The sequence below is a fragment of the Xenopus laevis genome, chromosome 5L, assembly GCF_017654675.1.
Source record: "Xenopus laevis strain J_2021 chromosome 5L, Xenopus_laevis_v10.1, whole genome shotgun sequence".
Lineage (NCBI taxonomy): Eukaryota > Metazoa > Chordata > Amphibia > Anura > Pipidae > Xenopus > Xenopus laevis.
The window spans coordinates 159121763-159149396 of record NC_054379.1 but is presented as its reverse complement, the minus strand read 5'-3'; the positions used below and the strand labels follow the sequence as shown (position 1 = coordinate 159149396).

General features: G+C 43.9%; 1 protein-coding gene across 2 annotated transcripts in view; it reads right to left on the bottom strand.

Annotated features, from left to right (window-relative positions):
- Positions 1-3848: 3848 nt before the first annotated feature.
- Positions 3849-27634, bottom strand: part of LOC108717222 (chloride intracellular channel protein 5) — an 83673-nt gene continuing 59887 nt past the window's right edge. For both annotated transcript variants that reach the window (XM_018264077.2, XM_018264078.2), the window contains 2 exons: positions 11340-11521; positions 3849-4743 (listed from right to left, as the gene is read on the bottom strand). In XM_018264077.2, the coding sequence (XP_018119566.1) occupies positions 4579-4743; positions 11340-11521 (347 nt within the window). In that variant the 3' untranslated portion in view covers positions 3849-4578. The remainder of the gene's footprint in view (positions 4744-11339; positions 11522-27634) is intronic.

The following is a 27634-nucleotide window of genomic DNA, read 5'->3' as shown; positions in this document are numbered from 1 at the left end:
TTTAGCAAATGTGGATTTTTTATAATTAATTCATATTTATTTTTCTTTGAAGATGAGCTTGAATTATTTGCCATTATATCCTTCTCTGCCTAAATGTTCATATTAGGGTCAGTGATCCCAGCAACCAGAAAATAACACTGGAAATGGTCTTAAAACTTTGTTCTCTCTGTCTTTAAAGTAAATTCTAATGTAAATTCCTGTTTAGGGAGGCTACAAATAGAAGCTTTCCCTTGCAGAGCTTATATTGTGTATGAATACTGTATATAGAAGTGAGTCCATGTTTAGGGAGGCTAAGCCTCCCTTAAATTAAGCCTTAGTTTCCACCTGATATTTATTAGGATGAAAGTACAGCATGTTGAATTATTGAATTAACCTTTGTGTAAGCTTCATTTCTTTTGAATTAAGCTTTCCTAGAACTTGAAGAGGGCAAACAATTCGCTAAGTGGCAAATCAGCTCAATTTTATTAAATATAAGTATGGGACCTGTTATCCAGAATGCAGGGGACCCTGGGATTTCCCGATAACAGATCTTTCCATGATGTGGAAAATAAGTCTACAAGAAAATGATGTAAACATGAAATAAACCCAATAGGCTGGTTTTGCTTCCAATAAGGATTAATTATATCTTAGTTGGGATCAAGTACAAGCTACTGTTTTATTATTACACAGAAAAAGGGAATCATTTCTAAAAATGTGGATTATTTTGATAGAATGGAGTCTATGGAAGATGGCCTTTCCATACTTTATGGATAACTGATCCTATACCCATAAGCCCTTTCCTCCACAAAGTTGTACAATGGAATTTTGATGAATCAGTCGCTTGATAGGGAATTTCCATATCCTGGTTATAGACCCAATAAAGAATCCCTTTGCATGCTGATGAAATTGATGGTGAGATTGAGGTTCTTCCCATCATCTGCTCCATCCTATAACTGTTCAAATGCAACAACATGGCAGCTGCTACTCATATCGACAGATATATCAGTGCAGATATGCTGAGAGGCACCGCTTTGGGCCTTAGGATTAGAAAATACCCTGCATTTTTCCTTTAACAAGTACAAAGGTAACGCTCTGACTAGTTTAGACTAGGAATTACAGAATAGAAGACGGCACCAGCGAGAGAAAATGTGAATTTGCAGACACGTCCACCCTTTGTGCGTCTGTAGCTCACCTCGGCACTGGCACAGACAATGAATTCCACATGGAGGTGGCTTAAGATGAATAAACTCATTCTCTCTCTACAAAATGTAAACCACGGGCAGGAGCTGGAGTTGAGCAGGAGCCAAGCCAGCAGGCCAAGAGGCTACATATGGAATCAGCAAATCATAGAGCCATGAAGCATGTTAGTGATTTAAACTTATGTACAGCAAAGCCCGAATGTTGAAAAGAATTCATAAATGGAAAGGTAACTAATGGGAGAAACTTAAATGACAGCAACGGCTTCTCTTTTTTCTCTGGAATCGGAGCGCTGGACGAGCCAACTTTCTGTCTCCTTGACTTTCATGAGCCCTGTTCAAACCTCAGCATAAAACCGTTTTTACGTGAGAAAGAGAATTATTGTGTCCATGCCGTGTCAGCTTTGCTTTGCTTAATATTTTTCTTCTTGCCTTTTGCCTTCACTTCGCATCGAGATGGAAACTGCGCCGTTGATGTACGGTGGGGGCCAAAGGGGTTCTCACTTGGAAATGACTCCCTGTCGTACACCGCCCACGTACTGTATGTTCAGGTGAGGAAGAAAAGCTCACGGAGTCATTAAATGTGGATTATTGGAAATATGCTGTACAATAAATATATTTAAGGGATGCACCGAACTCAGGATTCGGGGAGGGATTCAGCCTTTTTCAGCAGGATTTGGATTCGGGGAGGGAAATTGTGTGACTTTTTGTCAGAAAACAAGGAAGTAAAAATGCTTTCCACTTCCCACCCCTAATTTACATATGCAAATTAGGGTTTGGATTCAGTTCGGTATTCAGCAGTATAAACAAAAAAATGTATAGAGACATTTAAAGGAAATCTTGTAGTAGACGGGTTATTTTCCTTGTAAGGTACTCCAGTCACTCACTGGGGAGCTGACGTTCCATTTATATTTAAGTGTAAGCGATATATTTACATATACACCCCACTGGGGTACCATAGCAGGTCCATGTTGTATTATGATGCTCCATACAGTGGGAGTGGAAAGAGGCACAAGGATTGTATAATAGACAGAGGAAGAGAAAAGGGCACCAGAGAGGACGGAGATCATAATTACAATAATTTGGACAGGCGATAGTGTTCAGGGTTGCTGCTGAGTGGCACTGAACTCTATCATTCCATAGAACTGACCAGTGTTCAATTGCTAAGGAAAGTTTTGATAAATTATCAATAAATGCAGACTGGATTCTCCAGTTATATCTGCCCCAATTCTTATTTTCCTGGCACTATTGGAATGCACAGCAATAACTGACAGCGCCGGCAGCACATGCACCAGTGTAAGTACAGAGGAAGCAGAGCGGCCCAGGAGGTACAGGGGGCCCCATGAGGCCCTAATTAATGAGCAATTTATATTGGTAAAATAGGTCAACCACTGGATATATCGAGGCCCCTAAAATGAATTTGCGGGGGCTCCAGTATCATCTAGTTGTGCCACTGGTGGGCTCTGCTGAGAGGCACAACACTTCATTGACTGAGAGGGGGAAATACATTTCTCAGCCGTCGCAATCTGTGTGCAGAGAGTAAGATCCAGGACTTGATTGAAAGCACCTGCTCAGTGATCCTGAAAACATGTCAGCACTGAGGCCTCTCAGCACCACGGCTGCATATCACTAACACCTGAGGTGCGGGGCAGGAATTCTGGAACACTGCGTCCATTGGAAACTCGCGGCACTAAAGCATTAGGCCACAATGATATTATCAGGGCAAAGTACTGACGCTCTCTGTACAAATCAACTGATTCGTTAAAGCAAACAAAGTTTTGCATTCCAGAACTCAGCTTGGCTGTTGGGTCCGAGTGGTGTGTTTGAAGGGACTCTTGGTCCAAACATAAATAAGTCTACTGATAGCATTTAAAAATGTGGGTAAACTATGGATCGTTCCAGACAGACATACTGTAATTAGGCAAGGGGCAGTCGCATGGGCAGTTTGGAGGATGAAGCCGTTTACTGAAAGTGAATCATCACTAGGTTTGTGGTGGTGTATCATTGTTTAACTTGGTTATTGTAAACAAACAGTAACACGACTGCTGCATACAGCAATACTTCAAATACATTTATTGTGTATTCACATAAGGCAACTTTACCCTCGTTAAGTATCCTCAAAGGCTATGTTCAGTGACACCCATTACATTCCTATACTTTTGCAGGCCATATTTTTTGATAATCTGGAGCGGGGAGAAGAAACTTTTGGGTTGTTTCAGAACACCATTTGCAAGCTGCTGCAGGTTCCACCCTTATCTACCCCAAGGTGATGGCAGATGGTTGAATATTCTAAGGCTCTTGGCACACCATGCTGCTGGCTTTTAATTCATTATTATTGAAATCCACTAAAGATTTTGGCGTGAACATTTAAAAGACAATGTTGGGCCAAAATACACCTGTACCAGCAATTTGAAGGATGCCATGAGTATAAAAAGGGGTATCATGGAAACTTTGAGGAGTTCTCCTCTAGCTCCTTCTCCCACTGTTTACCAGCTGACCCAACCTTGATGCTTTTGTTTCTTTACTCCCTGGACCTCACTGAATAGAACCAGCTTGGTGCTGTCCAGAAATAGCAGTAGTCGTGAGTTGTGTGAGACCTTTACTAGACAATGGTGAAGTCTTCAGCTGCTCAGGGTCAACAGGGCAATACAAATACACCTGAAGACACTGGTACAGGTTTTACCATTTTTATTGGGGCCTAAATGTTCCTGTCGAGTGGTGTCACATACATAGCACATGCCACGAGCCTAAAAGGGTATCATGGAAGCCTTGAGGAGTGCCCTAAGCTCCTTCAACCTCTCTTTTCCAGATTTCCGGTATCACCTTCTCACCTCAGCACTCAATGTTTCTTTCTTTAGTTCCATCTTTCCATAATATTTCCATCTGTCTTCATTGTCCATTTTCGTTTTACGCCAAGGCTGCCATGGGGTAAATCCAAACCAGTCTCTGCATCCTGGTAGCACATTAACCACCACTAGAAGAAGCTGCTCTACGATGAATAACTCTAATATTAGAAGAATGTATTCTCCTTATTGTTAATATTATTATTAAGCTTTATAGAATCACTAAGAATATACATTCCCTGTGAAATAATACGTTTGATAAAGGAATCAGCTTCCATTATAAAAATACTTTATAGATAGCGCATGTTGCCTTAAGATTTGATTTGGTGTCATGATCGCTTTCCCTTTCTTGAGTTCGGTGCCTCTCGAGGGCAAGGAATCATGTCCAGTGCAGTTGGCAGCAACGTAGTTTAAAGTCAAACACAAAGCCGGCCTATCCAGAGGCAGAATTGTTAAACCTACACTGGTATGATGTGTAGATGGATCCTAAGGCAACAAGAAGATCAGTCCGTGGGTATGAGAACACTTAAGTGCTGGGTAATTTCACTTGGGCAGAGAAATTACTTTGAGAGCCTCTTGGCCACGTCGGCGTAGGCAAGCTCTGTCTCTTTATCTGCGGCGCACGTATTGGTAAACTCATCCCTGGCGTAAGCGCTCTTCAGGTACCGCCAGATGCCGCTCATATCCGCAGGGATATCGTAGTTACGGTATTTCTTTGCGACGATCTAAGAAGAAAACATCGAAGCATTAGAGTTGAAAATAAGAATATACATTTATTAAATTATTTATTAATAATCATTATTGCCAGGGGTTTATCTGGTCACCGATTATCTGATTGTCTTGGAAGAACCAGGAAGTTAAAACATCTTATTTTTGTCCTGTTTAACTCAAGAAATTTGAGATTTCAGATTTTTTTCTAATTAGAACATAAAGTATGTTCGGCACAAGCCCTATTCAGTTTACTCATGGTGAACAAGGGGTATACTGCTCCTTTAAAGTACGAACGAACAACATGTCCTACAAAAAACTTTCCTCTTTTTGAGCTCATATAAATATATGAGTGTGTGCATACTATGACAATGGCTTGCTTCAGCTCAAATAAATCTAAAAGAATGCAACATCTCCATCTACTTGTAACTACAAGGAGCCATACTACTAATAAAGCTAAAAAAAAATTGCTACATCTCCATCTACTTGTAACTACAAGGAGCCATACTACTAATAAATCTAAAAAAAATTGCTCCATCTACTTGTAACTACAAGAGCCATACTACTAATACATTTTAAAAAAAATGCAACATTTCCATCTACTTGTAGATCTCCATCTACTTGTAACTACAAAGAGCCATGCTACTAACAAATCTAAAAAAAATTGCAACATCTCCATCTACTTGTAACTATAAGGAGCCATGCTACTGTCAAGACCGCCGGGAGCGCGAGGAGTCGCGTCCGCTCCCGGCGGCGAAGAATCCAAGATGGCGGCGCCCAGGGAACCCACGTGGGTTCCGATGCCGGCATTGTGACGCCAGCACGGCGCGACGGTCGCAGGCGCGCTGACGCTGGCGCAAGGGCGCCAAATTCAAAGATAAAAGGACGCCTGAGGCGCCAAGATGGCGCCCGAAAATAGGATCCTGTTCCCTGAGAGATTCCTGGGTTCCCTTGCTGTTTCCCCTGCTTATATCTGCCTGATTCCTTGTTGTGACCCCTTGCCTGGACTTGGACTTCGCTGATACTCTGCCTGCCATTGGACCCCCTGCCTGGCCCTGGACTTTGTTTGTATTCCGCCTGTCTTTTGACCTGTGCTTGGACTTTGTTTATTCTCCTGCCTTACCCTTGGATACCACGACCCTGATCCCTCCTGAGGGGCTTCCTCCTAGATCCGGACTACTCCCCAGAGGGGGCTCCCGGCTCCCTGACATTATTTTCGGGCCATGGATCCTTCTGAGGAAGCCACACCTCATGTCGGACGAGCGCTCCGCGGACTGGCATCCCGCATGGAGGACTACGAAAACCAGCAGTTTCGCATTGGGCAAGCACTCGATGTCCTGCTAGCTCAAGTGCCTTCTACGCCCTCCGCTGCTCCACCTACTGGAGATCCCCCCATGGCGGCAGCCTCTACGAACGCAAGCTACCCGACAGGTGAGCCTCGCATTCCACCTCCCCCTCACTTCAGTGGGGACCCACAAGCCTGCAGGGGATTTGCCACACAATGCCAAATTCAATTTGAGTTCCAACCCACACAGTTTCCAAGTGAGCGTTCCAAGGTGGGGTATGTGATGTCTCGATTGGAAGGCAAGCCACTGGAGTGGGCAACGTCTCTTTGGGAGAAGAATTCCCCGGTGACTTATGATGTTAAAGACTTTCTCCAAGCTTTTCGCATAGTCTTTGATGCTCCAGGTCGGGTTACGAACGCCCCTGCCCGTCTCTTGCAGCTCCGGCAGGGAAGCCGCAGTGTCAATGAGTACGCTATAGACTTCCGAACTCTGATGGCGGAGACTTCCTGGTGTGATGACGCTTACAAGGCCGTATACTACCAAGGCCTATCCATCCGCATCAAAGATGATCTCGTCTCCAGAGAGACTCCTGACACCCTGGAAGGGCTGATCGCTCTATCCATTAAGGTTGACACCCGTCTCAGAGAACACCAGGTGGAGAGAGAGTGCAGCAGACGATTTTCTCCTATGTTGGCCCCTCGCTTTCAAAGGCCGATTTTGCAAGCATCCGCTGTCCCTGTGACTCATGTGTCCACGTCTCCCCTGGAGGAACCTATGCAAGTAGGAAAGGCTCGCCTCTCCGAGCAGGAAAGACTCCGAAGACGTATGGTGGGCATTCCCATTTTGCCAACGCCTGTCCTGCCAAAGCCAAGAGTTTTGTACCCCGAGGTATGTCTCAGGTTTCTCATGTAGGGGGCATCACTCGAGGGCCTCAGGAGAAGTATCAAGGAAATTCACGCAGACTTCTCCTTCCTTTGCAGATTCACCTGGCAAGTAAATCTATCTTCGAAAGGGCCTTCCTCGACTCCGGAGCGGATGGCAATTTCATGGACGCCTTCTTTGCCGAACGCATGAAGATTCCCCTGCTTCCATTGTCTTCACCCCTGCGAATTACCGCCATAGATGACAAACCCCTGGAGTTTGAATTCGTCACAATGTTCACGGCGGAACTATCTGTACAAGTTGGGGCGCTGCATCAAGAAAAACTTTCTTTCTTCATCATTCCCTGTCCTTCTACTCCAGTAATATTGGGTCTTCCGTGGTTACGTCTGCATAACCCCACCATAGACTGGTCCACTGGGCAGATCTCTCGTTGGAGTTTATTTTGCCTGCAACATTGCCTTCCGCCAAAACCCCTCGAGAAGGTGAATGTCTCCACTGCGGAACTAAAGACTTTGCCCTCCACTTACCAGGGGTTTTCTGATGTGTTTTGTAAAAAGTCTGCAGAGTTCCTTCCCCCACATCGCTCCTACGACTGTCCGGTTGAACTCCTGCCAGGAGCTATGCCCCCCAGAGGGCGCACCTACCCTCTCTCTCCTGCAGAGACTACCGCTATGAAGGAGTACATCCAAGAAAATCTCCAGCGGGGGTTTATCCGCCCTTCTACCTCTCCTGCAGGGGCTGGGTTCTTCTTCGTGGAGAAGAAGGACGGAGGCCTTCGGCCTTGTATAGGACTATCGGGGTCTGAATAAGATCACCGTGAAAAACAGGTACCCCCTGCCCTTGATTGCCGAGCTCTTTGACCAGCTGAAAGGGGCAAAGATTTTCTCCAAGTTGGATCTCCGGGGGGCCTACAACCTCATTCGCATCCGGGAGGGTGACGAATGGAAGACGGCATTCAACACTCGGGATGGGCACTATGAATATCTTGTTATGCCCTTCGGCCTTTGCAATGCCCCTGCCGTCTTCCAGGAGTTTGTTAATGATGTGTTCCGAGATCTCCTAGGAAGGTTCGTAGTCGTATACTTGGACGACATCCTGATCTTTTCCAAGGACCTTGAAAGTCATCGCTCCCAGGTGAAGGAGGTACTCTCTCGTCTGAGGAAGAACTCTCTCTTCGCCAAGTTGGAGAAGTGTGTCTTCGAGGTATCCAAGATCCCCTTCCTAGGATACATTATCTCTCCAGAGGGATTTGAGATGGACCCCGTGAAAGTGTCGGCCATCCAGGAGTGGCCTCTCCCACTGAGTACCAAGGCAATCCAGAGATTCATCGGATTTGCTAATTATTATCGACAGTTCATCCGGGGGTTCTCTTCTCGCATTGCACCTATCCTGGCCCTCATCCGGAAAGGAGGTAAACCCAGCCTGTGGCCTCCATCTGCCATAGAAGCCTTTCAGTCCTTGAAAGAGGCCTTCACGTCCGCTCCTGTTCTCCGACATCCCAATCCTGCACTACCCTTCTGCATCGAAGTTGATGCTTCTGAAGTCGGAGCCGGAGCTATCCTGTCTCAGAGACACTCCACTGATGGAAAATTGCACCCCTGTGCGTTTTTCTCCAAGAAGTTCTCATCCGCAGAGCAGAACTATGATGTCGGAAATCGAGAACTCTTAGCAGTCAAGCTTGCCCTTGAAGAATGGCGTCACCTCCTGGAGGGCTCTGAAATTCCTGTCCAGATTTTCACTGATCACAAGAATCTGGAGTTTATACAGTCCCTCAAGAGGCTAAATCCCAGACAAGCCAGGTGGGCCCTTTTCTTTTCCCGATTTAACTTTGTTTTGACTTATCGCCCAGGTTCCAAGAATCTGAAGGCCGATGCCTTGTCTCGTAGCTTCACTCCGGTGGACCGTGACCCTGAGAGGCAGGAACCAATCATTCCACCAGTCAAGATCATTGCCTCTCTGTATCCCCAATTTGCCGACCAGATTCTGGCTGGGCAGTCCTCGGCTCCTCAAGATACTCCGATTGGCATGGCCTTCGTCCCTCCAGAACTTCGCCTGGCCATCCTGCAACAAACCCACTGCTCCAGGCAAGCTGGACATCCTGGTCCGGCCAAGACCCTTGAACTCTTGAGGCGCCTAGTCTGGTGGCCTGATATCCGCAAGGATGTAAAGGACTTTGTGGCTGCTTGTAATGTCTGTGCCACTTCTAAGCCTAGCCATTCCCGCCCCAGCGGGTTGTTACAGCCTTTGCCGGTTCCCTCTCGTCCGTGGACGCACCTCTCTATGGACTTTATTGTCGAACTTCCTCCCTCCGGTGGGAATACTGTGATCTGGGTTGTCATTGACCGCTTCAGCAAAATGGCCCATTTCATCCCTTTGAAGAAGTTACCCTCTGCGGTGGAATTATCCCAACTCTTTATTAAGTACATCTTCCGCCTGCATGGTTTCCCGGTGGAGATCGTCTCCGACAGAGGCACCCAGTTTACCGCCAAGTTCTGGCGTTCTCTATGTAAAGACTTGGGAATAACACTTAAATTTTCGTCTGCCTACCACCCGCAGACGAATGGGGCAGCTGAACGTGTGAACCAAGCCTTAGAACAGTTCCTGAGGAACCACGTGTCTCTTTGCCAGGACGATTGGTCTGACCTCCTCCCGTGGGCGGAGTTTGCTCATAATAATGCATGTCATTCCTCCACAGGAAGGTCTCCATTTATGGTGGTGTATGGACAGCACCCTCAAGCCTTTCCTCAGGACTTCGTGTTGTCGGACGTCCCGGCTGCAGATGATCTGGTAGCCCATATGCTTGCTATTTGGGCTGCAACCAAGTCTAATCTAGAGAAGTGTGCTCTAGTCCACAAGACTTTCGCGGATCGCCGTAGAAGGCCCTCTCCTCCCTACAAGGTGGGTGATAGTGTCTGGCTCTCTTCCAGGAATATTCGCTTGAAGGTGCCATCTCCCAAGTTGGGTCCGAAGTTCCTGGGTCCGTTCCCCATCTTGGAGATAATTAACCCTGTAGCCATCAGACTTCAACTCCCACCAGAGATGAGAATCCCCAACGTGTTCCACGTCTCCCTGGTGAAGCCCACCGTCTCCAACCGTTTCTCTGGTGTCCAATCTCCTCCTCCTGCTGTCTCTGTGGAGGGTCAACAAGAATTCGAGGTGGAGAGAATCCTTGATTCCAGAATCTCCAGAGGGTCCCTTCAATACCTCATCCATTGGAAGGGCTTTGGCCCCGAAGAATGCTCTTGGGAGGGACACCGTGATGTGCATGCTCCTCGTTTGGTAAGAGACTTCCACTCCAAGTTTCCCCAGAAACCAAGTCCCGGTGGTCCTGAGGCCCCCCGTGAGGGGGGGGGGGTACTGTCAAGACCGCCGGGAGCGCGAGGAGTCGCGTCCGCTCCCGGCGGCGAAGAATCCAAGATGGCGGCGCCCAGGGAACCCACGTGGGTTCCGACACCGGCGTTGTGACGCCAGCACGGCGCGACGGTCGCAGGCACGCTGACGCTGGCGCAAAAAATGCAACATCTCCATCTAATTGTAACTACAAGGAGCCATTCTACTTATAAATCTAAAAAAAATGGAACATCTCCATCTACTTGTAACTACAAGGAGCCATGCTACTAATAAGTCCAGAACCTGAATCTGTGGATAGAAAAGGCTGATCTGGTTCTTCTCCCAGACAGAACAAATGTTAATTCTCTGCTGATTCCTCAAATTGAAACTCAAAGTGGCAGATTTTTTAAGGGTCGAATTTCGAAGTAATGGGATTTTTTTTGAACTCCCATAACTTCGGAATTTGAAGAAAAAAAGGCCAACTGAAATTTATTTAAAAAATCTACGTTTTTTTTCTGCGAGTGAATAGGCTGTATTTGAATTGTTGAAATCGAAGTTTTACCACATTCTATCGAATCAAATGTTTTGCCCCAAAAAACGTAAATTTTTCAAAGTCCACCAAAAGACTCCATAGGTTCCCCATATGCTAAAACAGCAATTCGGCAGGTTTTAGATGGCGAATGGTCAAAGTTGAAGTTTTAAAGAGACATGATAACATTTGGTATTCGAATAGTCTAATTTTTTTCAATTTTGAATCGAATTTTGGCCTACTCGATAGTTCAAAGTACACAAAAATAGCTCAAAATTCTAATTTTTTTACTTTGAATTTTCAATTCGACCCTTGATAAATCTGCCCCAACGTGTTCAAATAAAAGTGATATTTTTGAATATTTAAATTCATCAGATCACATGTTATGAATTAGTTTGATAAGCAATACCAGATATTTTTGTATTTATGTTGAGGGTGTCCAACCGGATATTGTCCAGTCTCACCAACCCACCAATAACTGCTCACTGTCTGCCTGGGCCACTTTTCTTTGCACTCTCCAACTGGCAAACAGCAGAGGCACCTCAACTCTGCCCCACTGAAGACTGGCACATATGTACCCCATTACCTTCACAACATGGAGCTTGGGCAGTAGGTTACAGTCAGCCAGGGTAAACTCATCCCCATCTAAAAACTTCCTCTTCGAAACTTTCTCTTCCTCCCGGCTGTTGGCATCGATCTCTTCAGGCAACGGTGTGTTCAGATAGTCATCGAGTTTCTTCAGGGCTTTTGTCAGACCCTTCTCTAAGGCTGTGGGGTACAAGAGATGCGGTCAAGACATCTCAGCAGTAATTGTTGTTACGATGTGCCCTTATTTATATGTAACAATTATTCTAATATAACGGTAATTTTTTTTTTTTTTTAATGGTGGAAACTGTCAGGTTTGCTCATGTGTACTCAAAAGGGGTCATTTACAAGGTGGACAGCAGGACACTAAACAGACACAGTCCACCATGTTTTTGAAGGTCACACCCTGCCTTCTGCACTAGTAGAAGTTCAAGAGCACAAAGACCTGAAGCCACCCCCATGAATACAATGCTGGCTGCATTTCAGGCACAGCGTCGGACTGGGGTTTTGGGGCCCACCAGAGCTTCATCCTCAAGGGCCCCCCTTGTAACATGAAGGCCCCCCCTCCCAATATACACCCTATCTCTGCCTCTCACCACTGCACTGCACACCTTTTACATTAACATGCGACCAGAGAGAGGGGGCAGGGAGTGTCTGTAGTGCTATGGGAAAAAGGCTTGGGTCGGTGGGGCCCATGAAGACCAGGGCCAACCGGGTTTTTCCCGGTGTCCCACCAGCCCAGTCCAACCCTGTTCAGCCAGGTTGGGGGAGGTACATAGACATACCCCTTCCTGCTCCCTAACTGTTCCTAATTTCCAAGTAGCTCAGATCAACAAGTTAGGGAATGCTGGTGGGCATGAGGACCAGAGCACAGTGTTGGTGGGTGTAAGGTAGCTCTGTCCTTATTCCATGCTGTAGTGCAGGGCCATAATGTGGGCTGCACCAATTGGCACAAATTAGGCAGCAGGTTGGGTGGAGGAAGGGTGGAGGAAGGGTGACCCCTACATGCCTCCACCTGCTCCTTATGGATAAAGTGCTGCCGAACACAGGTAGTGCTGTATTCATGGGGTTGGTCAAAGGTCTCTGCACTCCCAAACACAACAGGCTCATTTATGAACAGTGGGCACATTTCCAGTAATCTATGGCAACTAATCCTATATTTGCTTTCATTGTTCTACCTGCAGCTGGCTGAGAAATACTAATCACTGATTGGTTGAGATGGGTTACAGCTCAGGTGCAAATTTGCCTTATATTGATAAATGACCCCACATCGTAATCTACCCCAATGTGAGCCTTGTGCCCGTTGATGCTGTGCTCTGCCCCTTGTGCTTAATTTTTTATCCAGCATGAGGTGCAGAGTGCAACCAGACCCTAGGCAGAAGTTCTCCCTAAATCAGCACTAAGGGGTGCACTTTTCTGCCCTGTAGTGCTCTGGCACTTCTGCCCAGGGTCTTTGTAAATGACCCCTATACAGGGTCAGACTGGAGCCGTTGGGGCCCACTGGGGCTGCAAAGCAAGGGGCCCTCCTGGCAGTCCGAGGGGGCCCCTCCTGACCTCTAAGTTTCAACTGCACGCATGCACGAAAAAATGCTGCAACACGCGCATGCACGTAAAACGCCAAACAGTTGGTCAGCCGAGGGAGCAGGTCTGGCCCGGTGGATTTTTTCCCAGTATCCCACCAGCCCAGTCCGACCTGCCCCTATAAGCTGCTACAACAGTCTGTAGACTGCAAAAAAAATAATATCAATAGTAATTAAAGGCAAGTGTGACTGTCCTTTCTATATAGGCATAACTTCACCTTTCTTCTGGGCTGCAAACATCTCCCTTCTGCTAATCGCATGAAATTCTCACACATTACATGTAACAATTGATTTATTTAAAACTCGATCTCATTCATGCCAGCAAACCAATGGCCCTCGGCCAACAGAAAAACAAATAAGAACCTTAAGGCCAAAATTGGAAAATTGTCAAAGATTTATCTTCATTCCCCAGGAAAAGATTTATTTCCGCAAAAGTCCTGTTCTATCAGGGATCCCTTTCCACACCTCCCGTCTACAGCCAGATACGCTACGCTCAGTAGGCCAAGTCTTAACGCTTTTGATTACAAACATTTCATTTACGGCTTTCCAGAAATACGTTGGATGAAGATGCAGCCATTGATGACAATAATTGGCCGGGTCAAACAATGCATGTACTGTGCATACACACGTGCACACACAGGAGCTCTCTCTAATTACCCATAATTAGGTCTAAGCAAGGATTTTGAATTTGCTCGCATTTTTCAAGTCTCCTGGCACAGGCCTGCAATCATCCGCATTCTAATGGTTAGACATAATTACACGTAATTGCAAGAGAGGAGAATTTCAGAAGAGCAGACATACCATAAAGCAAGGAAAATGCTGCAGTGCACGTTCTATCAAACAGGGAGATAAATAAACATGGTTTCGCTCCAGGGGAACAAAAATCACCTGTTTTTTTCTCTTTGCTGAATTGCATCCTGCCCGAAAATAGCTCACTCGTAAAACATGTTAAAAAATTTTCAGGTTTAACAAAAATCAATAAAAAACTGAAAATATGGGATGTAGAGACAGAAGCCAGCTAATTCACTTTGGCATTTGTCTTCGTAGGTCAGAGATCTTCAGAAGTTATCTTGACAAAGTTACGGATATAAGAAAAACATTGTCCGTAACAGTCACCGTACAATGATTCTATGTATAAACGAGACAATAAATAATCGTTCATTCCTGATATAACTAAATGGCATAAAGACTAGGCCCCATATCCACTGCTTTGAGCCTCTGAGGTGGGACAGGCATCTCAAATTGGGAAACCAAATGCAAAGGTCTTGAGACTTTTCCAGGTCAAGCTCTCATTTAATGCCCAAAATCTGGACAATGTCATAATACAGTCATGCACATATATAAACCTCATCATCAATGAGTATTTTGCATTGCAGGGGGAAAGTTGGGGCCTTAACCACTGACTCATCTTTCAAACCATTATTGCATACCCCTAGCGTCAACCAAAGGAATCTATGTGGGATTATATACTGTAGTAACATAATCCTGCTCTATGGGGCAGGGACCTCCTTCCTCCTGTGTCTCTTAACATGTGACTGTGTTACTGTGTATATTTATCATTTATAGAATGTCCACCATTTCTGTTTTTGTTTTAAAGCCGAGGCAAGTTTTGTTATGTCTCTGGCAGAAGCAAAGCCTTTGTGCCAAGCCTTGCCTTTGCTAATAGGTTAATAGTTAGAGACAGACAAAGCCTTCTTTTTCTCAAAGATGAGTAAAAACTGTAGGTGTCTCCCAATGTAATCCAACAGCAAACCTCATAGTCATTAAAATCTCTAGATTAAGTCTAGATTTATCTTGGTGGTGTTCATGGTTGATGATTCAACTTCTGGGCTCAAAATTGGCAAGAAACAATAGATTTCCATTTTATTCCCATACTTGAACGTCAATTTCACACACCCCCTGAGTCAGAAGCTTGGGCAACTGTCAAGATTCAAAACTAAGGGTTTGTCCCAGGAATGACTGCAGTCAATGGAATATTTCTTTTATGACATGTTTTGTATTGTATATGGGAGTATCTATGGAGTTACCAAACGTAAAAAACACGTTATGAAACGGAGAACTTAAAGTAGGAATTCTTAAGCAACTAAGAAGCGTAGAATACAGGAGATGATAGACAGGCAGCCAGAACTGATCTGTGGGACACCCAACTAAAAGGAGGCCACCAGACTGACTTATTGCTTCTTTGTATGGCAAAGATTGGACAGGTTTAAAGCAGAATGAAGCATGATCTGGGCAGGTTCACATTTTTTCTGGAATATTGATGGACATGTTTATGTAGAAGATACAAGGTCCTCAAGGTGCCTTCTATGAGATATCTACGTCACTATGGGACTCATTTAGATGTTTGCTCCTCTATTTAGATGTTCCTGGTCAGGTCTTGGCAGGCCTTGCCAATTCATTTAATACTGGAGCTTTTCATTTAATCTACATGAGATCAGTCAATAACATGCACACAATATGATTGTTTTCAGTGGAATTATTATGGCTAAGTAGAATAAAACAATCGAGACTCTGGAAAGCTTGTTATTTCTGTCGGTTGGTCCGTAAACTGATTTAATTAATTTCTCTTTCCTTTTCATGTTCCAGAATCCTCAGAATGTGTTCTAAACTCAATTCCGCCATAGGATAAGGGCATTTATCATTGAGGTTTAATTATTTATACTTCCCTTGGGTTCCTCCATATTTATTTTAACAACACTTTCAGTCTATTTTACAATGGTTGTGTTTAACTAACACAAAAACGAAAAGTGAATGATTGGAAACACATTTGTATGACTCCAGCGCCTCAACATAAGTTTTGAACGATGTGGCCCCGGAAAAGAAAAGGTTTGCTGAGGATGATGGGAGTTACAGTACAGAAACAGAAGTAGGACTAGGAGGTTGATATTTTATGTAACCTGCAGCCTAAACATCATTTATCATTGTCCCAGTTTCATGGTAATTCATTTCAACGTTACATACACATGTGGACAAAGCGGTGACTTTTTCTGATTTCTTTGGTTTGTGGCTTATTTAAGGATGCACTGAATCCACCTTTTGGGATTCGGCCAAATCCCTGAATACTTCATGAAAGATTCAACCAAATCCGAATCCTAGTTTGCATATGTAGATTAGGAACGAGAAGGGGAAAAAGTGGAAAAAACATTTTCACTTCCTTGCTTTGCTTTATGATTCCCCTTCCTGCCCCTAATTTGCATATGCAAATTAGGATTCAGTTACACCAGGCACGAGGATTCGGCCGAATCTGAATCCTGCTGAAAAAGACTGAATCCCGAAGCAAATCCTGGATTTGGTGCATCCTTAGACTTGTTATTGCACACCTAACTGCAGACTAACGTATTCATGTCCTACTCCTATCCCCCCCAAAAAAATGGTTGATGTTAAGATGTACACAAATGTAATTACGTTCAAAACCCTGCCCCCTCACCAAAAGAATCAATTAACAGAAAGACAAATCTCAGAATACTCATGTCCCAACTTTGCCCATCAAAAAAGGACAAGCTGAGCTAAATATGACCAATATAACCATGCCCCCCAAAAATTATCACTTGCAATAAAGACGCAGGTAATTATAATCATGTCCCAACCATGTCCCTCAAAAAGAACCAGTTGAGATAAAGATGTAGGCCAACATAACTATGCTCCCCAAAAAAGGACCAGTTGAGATAAAGATGTAGGCCAACATAACTATGCTCCCCAAAAAAGAACCAGTTGAGATAAAGATGTAGGCCAACATAACTATGCTCCCCAAAAAAGGACCAGTTGAGATAAAGATGTAGGCCAACATAACCATGCTGCCCAAAAAAGGACCAGTTGAGATGAAGATGTAAGCCAATATAATTAAGTCCTAACCCAGAACCCCCAAAAAGATTTGTCCAGATTAAGATGTAGGCCAATGTAATCATGTCCCAACCCTGCCTCCCAAAAATGAATCTGCCCCAGAACTAATTGTGCAGATCCCATCTACAGTTGTTGAGCCTCCCCCTGAGTTTACCACCAGTCCATGTCAAGCAAACAAGCCTATACGGTGATTACAATCTAGATTTCACAGCCATGTGTTTTGACACTGATCATTACGGCTGTAAAATAATCACAATTAATAATCATTCCAAGGAGCCACAATATTGGAACTGGCGCGGGCCTCATGTGAGCAGCCAAACAAACACTTCCATTGAACTGCAGTCCTTGTGCCGGTCCCTTGGGATCAGTGGTATTTCGAGCCCCTTGCTCTTCCACATGTGCTGATCGCCAGATTAGGGTATCAGAGCCGGCCTCGAGAACGTGAATTCCTCGGTGGGGAATGTGATTACCCGCCTGAACTATATAAACATTGACAATGTGCCAATCAGAGCATCAATTCCCAGCCAAAAAAGAGAGCGTGTGATTGCCCAGTGCCTGTCTCCTGTGCCAGAAAGACCTATCAAATCCAGTGTAGGAAAGAGGCTGATGCGGCTGAACTAGAGCCAAGTGAGAGCCAACATAGATCCACGTCTATCTGTCATGATAACATCTGACAGTTGCTCAGCTCTAATATAAACTCCCTAACCATGTATCATGGGGTTAGAGGGGAGCAGTACTCTTTCCATGCTGTTTTCCTATCACTGTCACACAATGAGCATTTTGCATTGCAGGGGGAAAGTTGGGGCCTTAACCACTGATCCTGATTCAAGCTGTGTCTCTACAACTGCCGGCCAATATCAGATCCTAGAAGTTACATACCAATTCTTGTCCCTTAAATCAATTGGAGCACTATTGGGGCATTGTGTTGGGGTTGTGTTATGTCAGTAGCCTGATCAAAGTTGTTATCAGTTCCCAGCATCCCAACAGCCGGGGGTCCCGACTCATGTCGCTGTAAGAACTTACAAACCAATTGCTGTCTCATTAATCAACTGAAGTACATTTTGGGGTTTCCTAGAAAGCTCTGTTATGTCAGTAGCCTGATCAAGGTGGTTATTGGTTCCCAGCATCTCAAAAGCCGGGGGTCCCAATGCATTTCGCTGTAAGACTTTTAAAGCCAATTCCTGTTTCTCTAATCAAATGGAGAACATATCAGGAATTCCTAGAAGGTTGTGTTATGTCAGTAGCCTGATCAAGGTGGTTATCAGTTCTCAGCATTCCAATAGCTGGGGGACCCAACGCATTTCGCTGCAAGACCTTTCAAACCAATTCCTGTCTCTTAAATCAACTGGAAAACAATTGGGGGATTCCTAGAAGGCTGTGTTATGCCAGTAGCCTGATCAAGGTGGTTATCCGTTCCCAGCATCCGAAACAGCTGGGGGTCCCAATACATTTTGCTATAAAAAGTTACAAACCAATTCCTGTCTTTTGAATCAACTGAAGAACATTTTGGGGATTCCTAGAAGTTTGTGTAATGTCAGTAGCCTAATCAAGGTGGTTATCAGTTCCCAGCATCCCAACAGCTGGGGGTCCCAACACATTTTGCTGTAAGAAGTTACAAACCAATTTGCGTCTCTTAAATCAGCTGAAGAACATTTTGGGGATTCCTAGAAGTTTGTGTTATGTCAGTAGCCTAATCAAGGTGGTTATCGGTTCTCCGCATCCCAACAGCGGGGGGTCCCGACGCATTTCGCTGCAAGACGTTTAAAACCAATTCCTGTCTCTTAAATCAACTGGAAAACAATTGGGGGATTCCTAGAAGGTTGTGTTATGTCACAAGCCTGATCAAGGTGGTTATGGTGTAAGACCTACAGAATGACTCTTGCCATTAAGTAAGTGAGACCTAACATGTCAATTCGATTTGTTGACTTACTCGGCCTCTGTCATTCACCTTCATCTGCTTTTTATTTATACGGTACAAAAGTAGCTGAAGAGCTTAATAATATGATTCTCACATCCTGCAAAACCACAGGGAACTGAATTTACAGCAGAAAACATCTCCATGCGTTTGGTGCAGAAGGTGGCAGAAGGCACAATGGTATCAGGCAGAGCATTCGATATTCTACTTGGCACACCAGGTAACCAGGTAATATGTGTAATGCCAGATAACGGAATACTAGTAGTCAGGTTCTACGTGGGGCCCATCAGTGCTACAACAATTTTGCAAGAGTAGTAAGCCAGTCCTGTTTAGCGGTATTAACCAATCAGAATGAACCAAGTCAATTGTATAGCCTTTTCCTTTACAAATACAGACGGTGCTGGGTATAAGGGATGCAATAGATCCCCCAGGGAAAACGACTGCCCAACGCAATTACCAGCAACACAAAAGGACCAACTCTGATAGAAAACACAGTGAACATGCAGCTGTTCTTTTTTATCTACAAAAGTCATATCATTCCTTTCTTAAATCTTCTATTACAACTTTTTTTTTTTCATAAATAAATGGATAGAGATCTGTGGCCAGAAGGGCAAAAATAGTCCCCATGGATGTGCTCAAACTCCTGACTCCTAACTCATATTGTATTAAACCTCCCAGAATGGTGAGAGTTGTAGTACAACAACAGCCGGGGCAGGGCACATCAGACAATAACTTTTACATGTAAAAAAGTACAGATCTCCTTATATATTCAGCTTATCCCCATGCTGCACTGACCTGAACAGAACCCAAGCACAAGAACAGAGAGTATTAAATTTCCAGGATTCTGATAATCGCTACAAAACCCTGCGGCTGTCGATTGGTCTGTGTTGGGTTCATCGGTGATGCTCTGCTGCCCCCTTGTGTTTAAAATGACAGACTGCAGCGGGTTTGAAACGGGGAAAGAAGTATCAACATTTTCTTAAACAAAACCTCTATGGCCAATTTTATCAGAAGCCAATAAAGTTGTAAGGTTTTGGAGTGTGGGAGGAATGCAGAGACCCTGGGGATAACACACAAACTCACTGCAGAAAGTGTCCTGGCTGGGATTGAACCTAAGACCCCAGCACTATAAGGCAGCAATGCTCATGTAATTATTATTCATATCAGCCCTTGCACCACTGAAATTTGTAATCTACTTCCCCTTACAATCAATAGGCTGAGATGTGTATGAGGCCGCACATTCCTTCAGGCTATTGGGATGTAACAGAGATTCCTCTGGTTATACTATTTGTAAGGACATTGATATTAAAGGGGTTGTTCACCTTTAAATTAACTGTTAGTATGATGTAGAGAGTGATATTCTGAGACAATTTGCAATTGGTTTTCATTTTTTATTATTTGTGGCTTGTGAGTTATTTATCTTTTTATTCAGCAGCTCTCCAGTTTGTCATTTCAGCATTCTGATTGTTAGGGTTCAAATTACCCTAGCAACCATGCACTGGTTTGAATAAGAGACAGGAATATGAATAGGAGAGGTCTGAATAGAAAGAGGAGTAATATAAGGTAGCAATAAAAATACATTTGTAGCCTTACAGAGCATTTGTTTTTAGATGGGGTCAGTGACCCCCATTTGAAAGCTGGAAAGAGTCAGAAGGAGACGGCAAATAATTCAAAATCTGTAAAAAGATAAATAATGAAGACCAAATGAAAAGTTGCTTAGAATTGACCATTCTATAACATACTAAAAGTTTATTTAAAGGTGAACCACCCCTTTAAAGGGCATGTAAAGTCTAAATAGAATAAGGCTGTATTTTGTATACTAAATATAAACATGAACTTACTGCACCACAAGCCTAATCAAACAAATAATTTATGCTTTCAAAGTTGGCTACAGGGGGTCACCATCTTGTAACTTTGTTAAACATCTTTGCAAGACTAAGACTGTGCACATGCTCAGTGTGGTCTGGGCTGCTTAGGGATAATCATAAACAAAGCTGCTTGAGTTCTGCATGGCTGGGAAGTAAGGCAGGGGCTCCCCCTGCTGTTCATAAGTATGATTGTTTCCCTGCTCAGTAGTTAGGGACCTTCTGACAATTCCTATCCACAGCAGTAAATGAAGGGAGAATTTCACTGCATACAGTCAGGTTTCTCATAAAAATGGTACATATTTTTTTAATAAAAGTATAGTATACAAAAGAGATAGGTTTCTTTTTCATTAAAGAAAGTAAAAATGGGATTTTATTATTTTGCCTTTACGTGCCCTTTAAATAGGAGCTTCCCTTTAATATAAACCTTGAGCACCTCCCACATGATATTTAATGAAAGTTCATCGAGGTTTGTTGCTATCGAATCCATTAATAGTTCAAGTTAACTTTTGCTCATTCTAAGCAACTTTTGAATTGGCCTTCATTATTTCATTTTTATAGTTTTTGAATGATTTCATTTGTGATTTTTGAGTTATTAACTTTTTACTCAGCAGCTCTCCCATTTTAAATTTCAACAATCTGGTTGTAAGGTCCACATGACCCTAGCAACCATGCACTGATTTGGATAAGAGACTGGAATATGAATTGGAAAGGACCTAAATAGAAAGACGAGTAATAAAAAGTAGCAATAACAATACAAGTGTAGCCTTACAGAGCATTTGTTTTTAGATGGGGTCAGTGACCCCCTTTTGAAACCTGGAAAGAGTCAGAAGAAGAAGGCAAATCATTAAAAGACTATAGAAAATAAATAATGAAGACCAAATGAAAAGTTGCTTAGAAATGGCCATTCTATAATGTACTAAAAGGTAACTTAAAGATGAACCACCCCATTTAAAGTCATTCATTATCGTACTGCAGGGGGGCAGAGAATTTCAGGAACCCGTATTTTGTTATTACTATTAACCCATCGGAAACTCCAGATCTGGAGACTCTCCAAACAGGCAAGATCTAAGGGACAGTTACAATAAGATGAAATACCCCTAGCAGCCAGCAGATGGTGCTCTATAGCTTATCTACTTGTTTAACCTATAACAAGGCAGCGAAAGTGACTGAATCAGCTTTTATGAAAAAATATTGTTTTTCCCCTCCAAAATCCCATAACTTGTTCCTTTTCTCTAGTTTCAGAATCCAGAATGACAAGGGAAATCTGGCTACTACTACCCCCATGTTAATATCAATAAGACTAGGCTGGTGTAACTAACACCCCTTACTATACTATATACACTGGGCCGCAGTTACAGCCCCTTCCCATGACTCCATCTTGTCTCACTACCAGCGGCATGAGAAGAATATGCTGGGCACCCACACAAAATTGTGATCCGCTTCTTCTTATACCCTCTTGCCTTACTATATACTTACTATACTTGCTATATTTACTATATACTTACTATACTTACTATATACTTAATATACTTACTATACTTACTATATACTTACTATACTTACTATATACTTACTATACTTTCTATACTTACTATATACTTAGTATACTTACTATACTTACTATATACTTACTATACTTACTATATACTTACTATACTTACTATACTTACTATACTTACTTACCGTCAGTCCTTGCCCCTCACACAATCCTGAGTTGCTCTACACACTATACCAAACTAACAGCCCCTTAACCTCACACTATCTTGTCTTATTATACACAGTTCCCCATAATTACTGGCCCTTCCCTTCACGGGATCTCTCCTTTCCATACCCACCATCCCACTGTTTCCAGCTCCTTCCATTACACCATTTACACTTACTATCCACAACTACACACAACAATCTACAACTAACCACCATGATCCACCACTATCCACAATGATATCCACTATCCACAACCACAATGATCCAGCACTATCCACAATGACCCAACACTATCCACATTGATCCATAACTATCCATGATCTACCACTACCCACAATGATATCCACTATCCACAATGATCTACCACTATCCACAATGATCCACAACTATCCACAATGATCCCAAACTATCCACAATGACCCACCACTATCCACAATGATCCACCACTATCCAGAATGATCCACAACTATCCACCATGATCCAAAATTATCCACAATGACCCACCACTATCTACAATGATCCACCACTATCCACAATGACCCACCACTATCCACAATAACCCACCACTATCCACAATGACCCACCACTATCCACAATGACCCACAACTATCCACAATGATCCACAACTAACCACCATGATCCACCACTATCCACAATGATATCCACTATCCACAACCACAATGATCCACCACTATCAACAATGACCCATCACTATCCACAATGTTCCACAACTATCCATGATCCACCACTATTCACAATGATATCCACTATCCACAATGATATACCACTATACACAATGATCCACAACTATCCATAATGATCCAAAACTATCCACAATGACCCACCACTATCCACAATGACCCACCACTATCCACAATGATCCAAAACTATCCACAATGACCCACCACTATCCACAATGACCTACCACTATCTACAATGATCCACCGCTATCCACAATGACCCACAACTATCCACAATGACCCACCACTATCCACAATGATCCACTACTAACCACCATGATCCACCACTATCCACAATGACCCACAACTATCCACAATGATCCACAACTAACCACCATGATCCACCACTATCCACAAAGATATCTACTATCCACAACCACAATGATCCACCACTATCCACAATGATATCCACTATCAACAACCACAATGATCCACCACTATCCACAATCATCCACCACTATCCACAATAATCCACAACTAACCACCATGATCTACCACTATCCAAAATGATATTGACTATCCACAACCACAATGATTCACCGCTATCCACAATGACCGAACACTATCCACAACGATCCACAACTATCCACAATGATCCACCACTATCCACAACGATCCACCACTATACACAACTATCCACCACTATCCACAACGATCCACCACTATCCACAACAGTCATCCACTATACAAAACGGTCCGCCACTATCCACAACGGTCCACCACTATCCACAACGGTCCACCACTATCCACAACAGTCCACAATGATCCACCACTATCCACAACAGTCCACAACGATCCACCACTATCCACAACAGTCATCCACTATACAAAACGGTCCGCCACTATCCACAACGGTCCACCACTATCCACAACGGTCCACCACTATCCACAACAGTCCACAATGATCCACCACTATCCACAACAGTCCACAATGATCCAACACTATCCACAATGATCCACCACTATCCACAACGATCCACCATTATCCACAACGATTCACCACTATCCACAACGATCCACCACTATCCACAACGATCCACCACTATCCACAATGATCCACCACTATCCACAATGAAAACTCTACACAATAATCCACCACTATACACAAAGATCCACCACTATCCACAACGATCCACCACTATCCACAACAAAACACCACTATCCACAACAAAACACCACTATCCACAACAATCCACAACGAAGATCCACCACTATCCACAACGATCCACCACTATCCACAACCATCCACCACTATCCACAACAGTCCACCACTATACACAACGATCCACAACTATACAAAACGATCCACCACTATCCACCACTATCCACAATGATCACAACGATCCCACTATCCACAACGATCCACCACTATCCTTAACTATACACAAAGATCCACCACTATCCACAATGCACAACGATCCACCACTATACACAACGATCCACCACGATCCACCACTATCCACAACGATCCATCACTATCCACAACGATCCACAACTATCCACAACGATCCACCACTATCCACAACGATCCACCACTATACACAACTATCCACCACTATCCACAACGATCCACCACTATCCACAACAGTCATCGACTATCCAGAAAATGGTCCACCACTATCCACAACGGTCCACCACTATCCACAATGGTCCACCACTATCAACAACGGTCCACAATGATCCACCACTGTCCACAACGATCCACAACTATCCACAACGATCCACCATTATCCACAACGATCCACCACTATCCACAACGATCCACCACAACAATCCACCACTATCCACAAGGATCCACCACTATCCACAAGGATCCACCACTATCCACAATGACCACTCTACACAATAATCAACCACTATACACAAAGATCCACCACTATCCACAACGATCCACCACTATCCACAACGATCTACCACTATCCAAAACGATCCACCACTATCCACAACAATCCATCACTATCCACAACGAAGATACACCACTATCCACAATGATCCACCACTATCCACAACGATCCACCACTATCGACAATGATCTACCACTTTCCACAACGATCCACCACTATACACAACGATCCACCACTATCCACAACGATCCACCACTATCCACAACGATCCACCACTATACACAGCGATCCACCACTATACACAATGACCACTCTACACAATGATCCACCACTATCCACAATGATCCACCACTATCCACAAAGATCCACCACTATCCACTATGGTCCCCCACTATCCACAATGATCCATCACTATCCACAATGATCCACCACTATCCACAACGATCCACGGACTATCCACAACGATCCACCACTATCCACAATGATCCACCACTATCCACAATGACCACTCTACACAATGATCCACCACTATACACAAAGATCCACCACTATCCACAACGATCCACCACTATCCACAACGATCCACCACTATCCACAACAAACCACCACTATCCACAACAATCCACCACTATCCACAACGAAGATCCACCACTATCCACAACGAAGATCCACCACTATCCACAACCATCCACCACTATCCACAACGGTCCACCACTATACACAACGATCCACAACTATACAAAATGATCCACCACTATCCACCACTATCCACAATGATCACAACAATCCCACTATCCACAACGATCCACCACTATCCTTAACTATACACAAAGATCCACCACTATCCACAACGCACAACGATCCACCACTATACACAACGATCCACCACGATCCACCACTATCCACAACGATCCATCACTATCCACAATGATCCACAACTATCCACAACGATCCACCACTATCCACAACGATCCACCACTATACACAACTATCCACAATGATCCACCACTATCCACAACAGTCATCGACTATCCAAAATGGTCCACCACTATCAACAACGGTCCACAATGATCCACCACTGTCCACAACGATCCACAACTATCCACAACGATCAAACCATTATCCACAAGGATCCACCACTATCCACAAGATCCACCACAACAATCCACCACTATCCACAAGGATCCACCACTATCCACAAGGATCCACCACTATCCACAATGACCACTCTACACAATAATCCACCACTATACACAAAGATCCACCTCTATCCACAACGATCCACCACTATCCACCACTATCCAAAACGATCCACCACTATCCACAACAATCCACCACTATCCACAACGAAGATCCACCACTATCCACAACGATCCACCACTATCCACAATGATCTACCACTTTCCACAACGATCCACCACTATACACAACGATCCACCACTATCCACAACGATCCACCACTATCCACAACGATCCACCACTATACACAACGATCCACCACTATACACAATGACCACTCTACACAATGATCCACCACTATCCACAATGATCCACCACTATCCACAAAGATCCACCACTATCCACTATGGTCCCCCACTATCCACAATGATCCATCACTATCCACAATGATCCAGCACTATCCACAATGATCCATAACTATACACAATGATCCACCACTATACCCAATGACAGCTCTACAAAATGATCCACCACTATCCACTATGATCCAACACCATCCACAATGATCCACCACTATCCACAATGATCCACCACTATCCACTATGATCCACCAATATTCACAAAGATCCACCACTATCCACAACGATCCACAACTATACACAACGAAGATCCACCACTATCCACAACGATCCACCACTATCCACAACGATCCACAACTATACACAACGAAGATCCACCACTATCCACAACGAAGATCCACCACTATCCACAACGAAGATCCACCACTATCCACAATGAAGATCCACCACTATCCACTACGATCCACCACTATTCACAACAATCCACCATTATCCACTATGATCCACCACTATCCACTACGATCCACCACTATCCACAACAATCCGCCACTATCCACAACGATCCACCACTATACACAATGATCCACCACTATCCACTGTGATCCACCACTATCCACAATGACCACTCTACACAATGATCCACCACTATACACAAAGATCCACCACTATCCACAATGATCCACCACTATACATAATGATCCACCACTATCCACAATGATCCACCACTATACACAATGACCACTATACACAATGATCCACCACTATACACAATGATCCACAATGATCCACCACTATACACAATGATCCACAATGATCCACCACTATACACAATGATCCAGCACTATCCACAATGATCCACAAATATCCACAAAGATCCACCACTATCCACAATGATCCACCACTATAAACAATGATCCACCACTATCCACAATGATCCACCACTATCCACAAAGGTCCACAACTGTCCACAATGATCAACCACTAAACACAATGACCACTCGACACAATGATCCACCACTATACACAATGATCCACAACTATCCACAAAGATCCACCACTATACACAATGATCCACCACTATACACAATGATCCACCACTATCCACTATGATCCACCACAATCCACAATGATCCACCTCTATCCACAAAGATCCACCACTATCCACAATGATCCACCACTATCCACAATGATCCACCACTATCGACTATGATCCACCACTATCCACAATGATCCACCACTATCCACAAAGATCCACCACTATCCACAA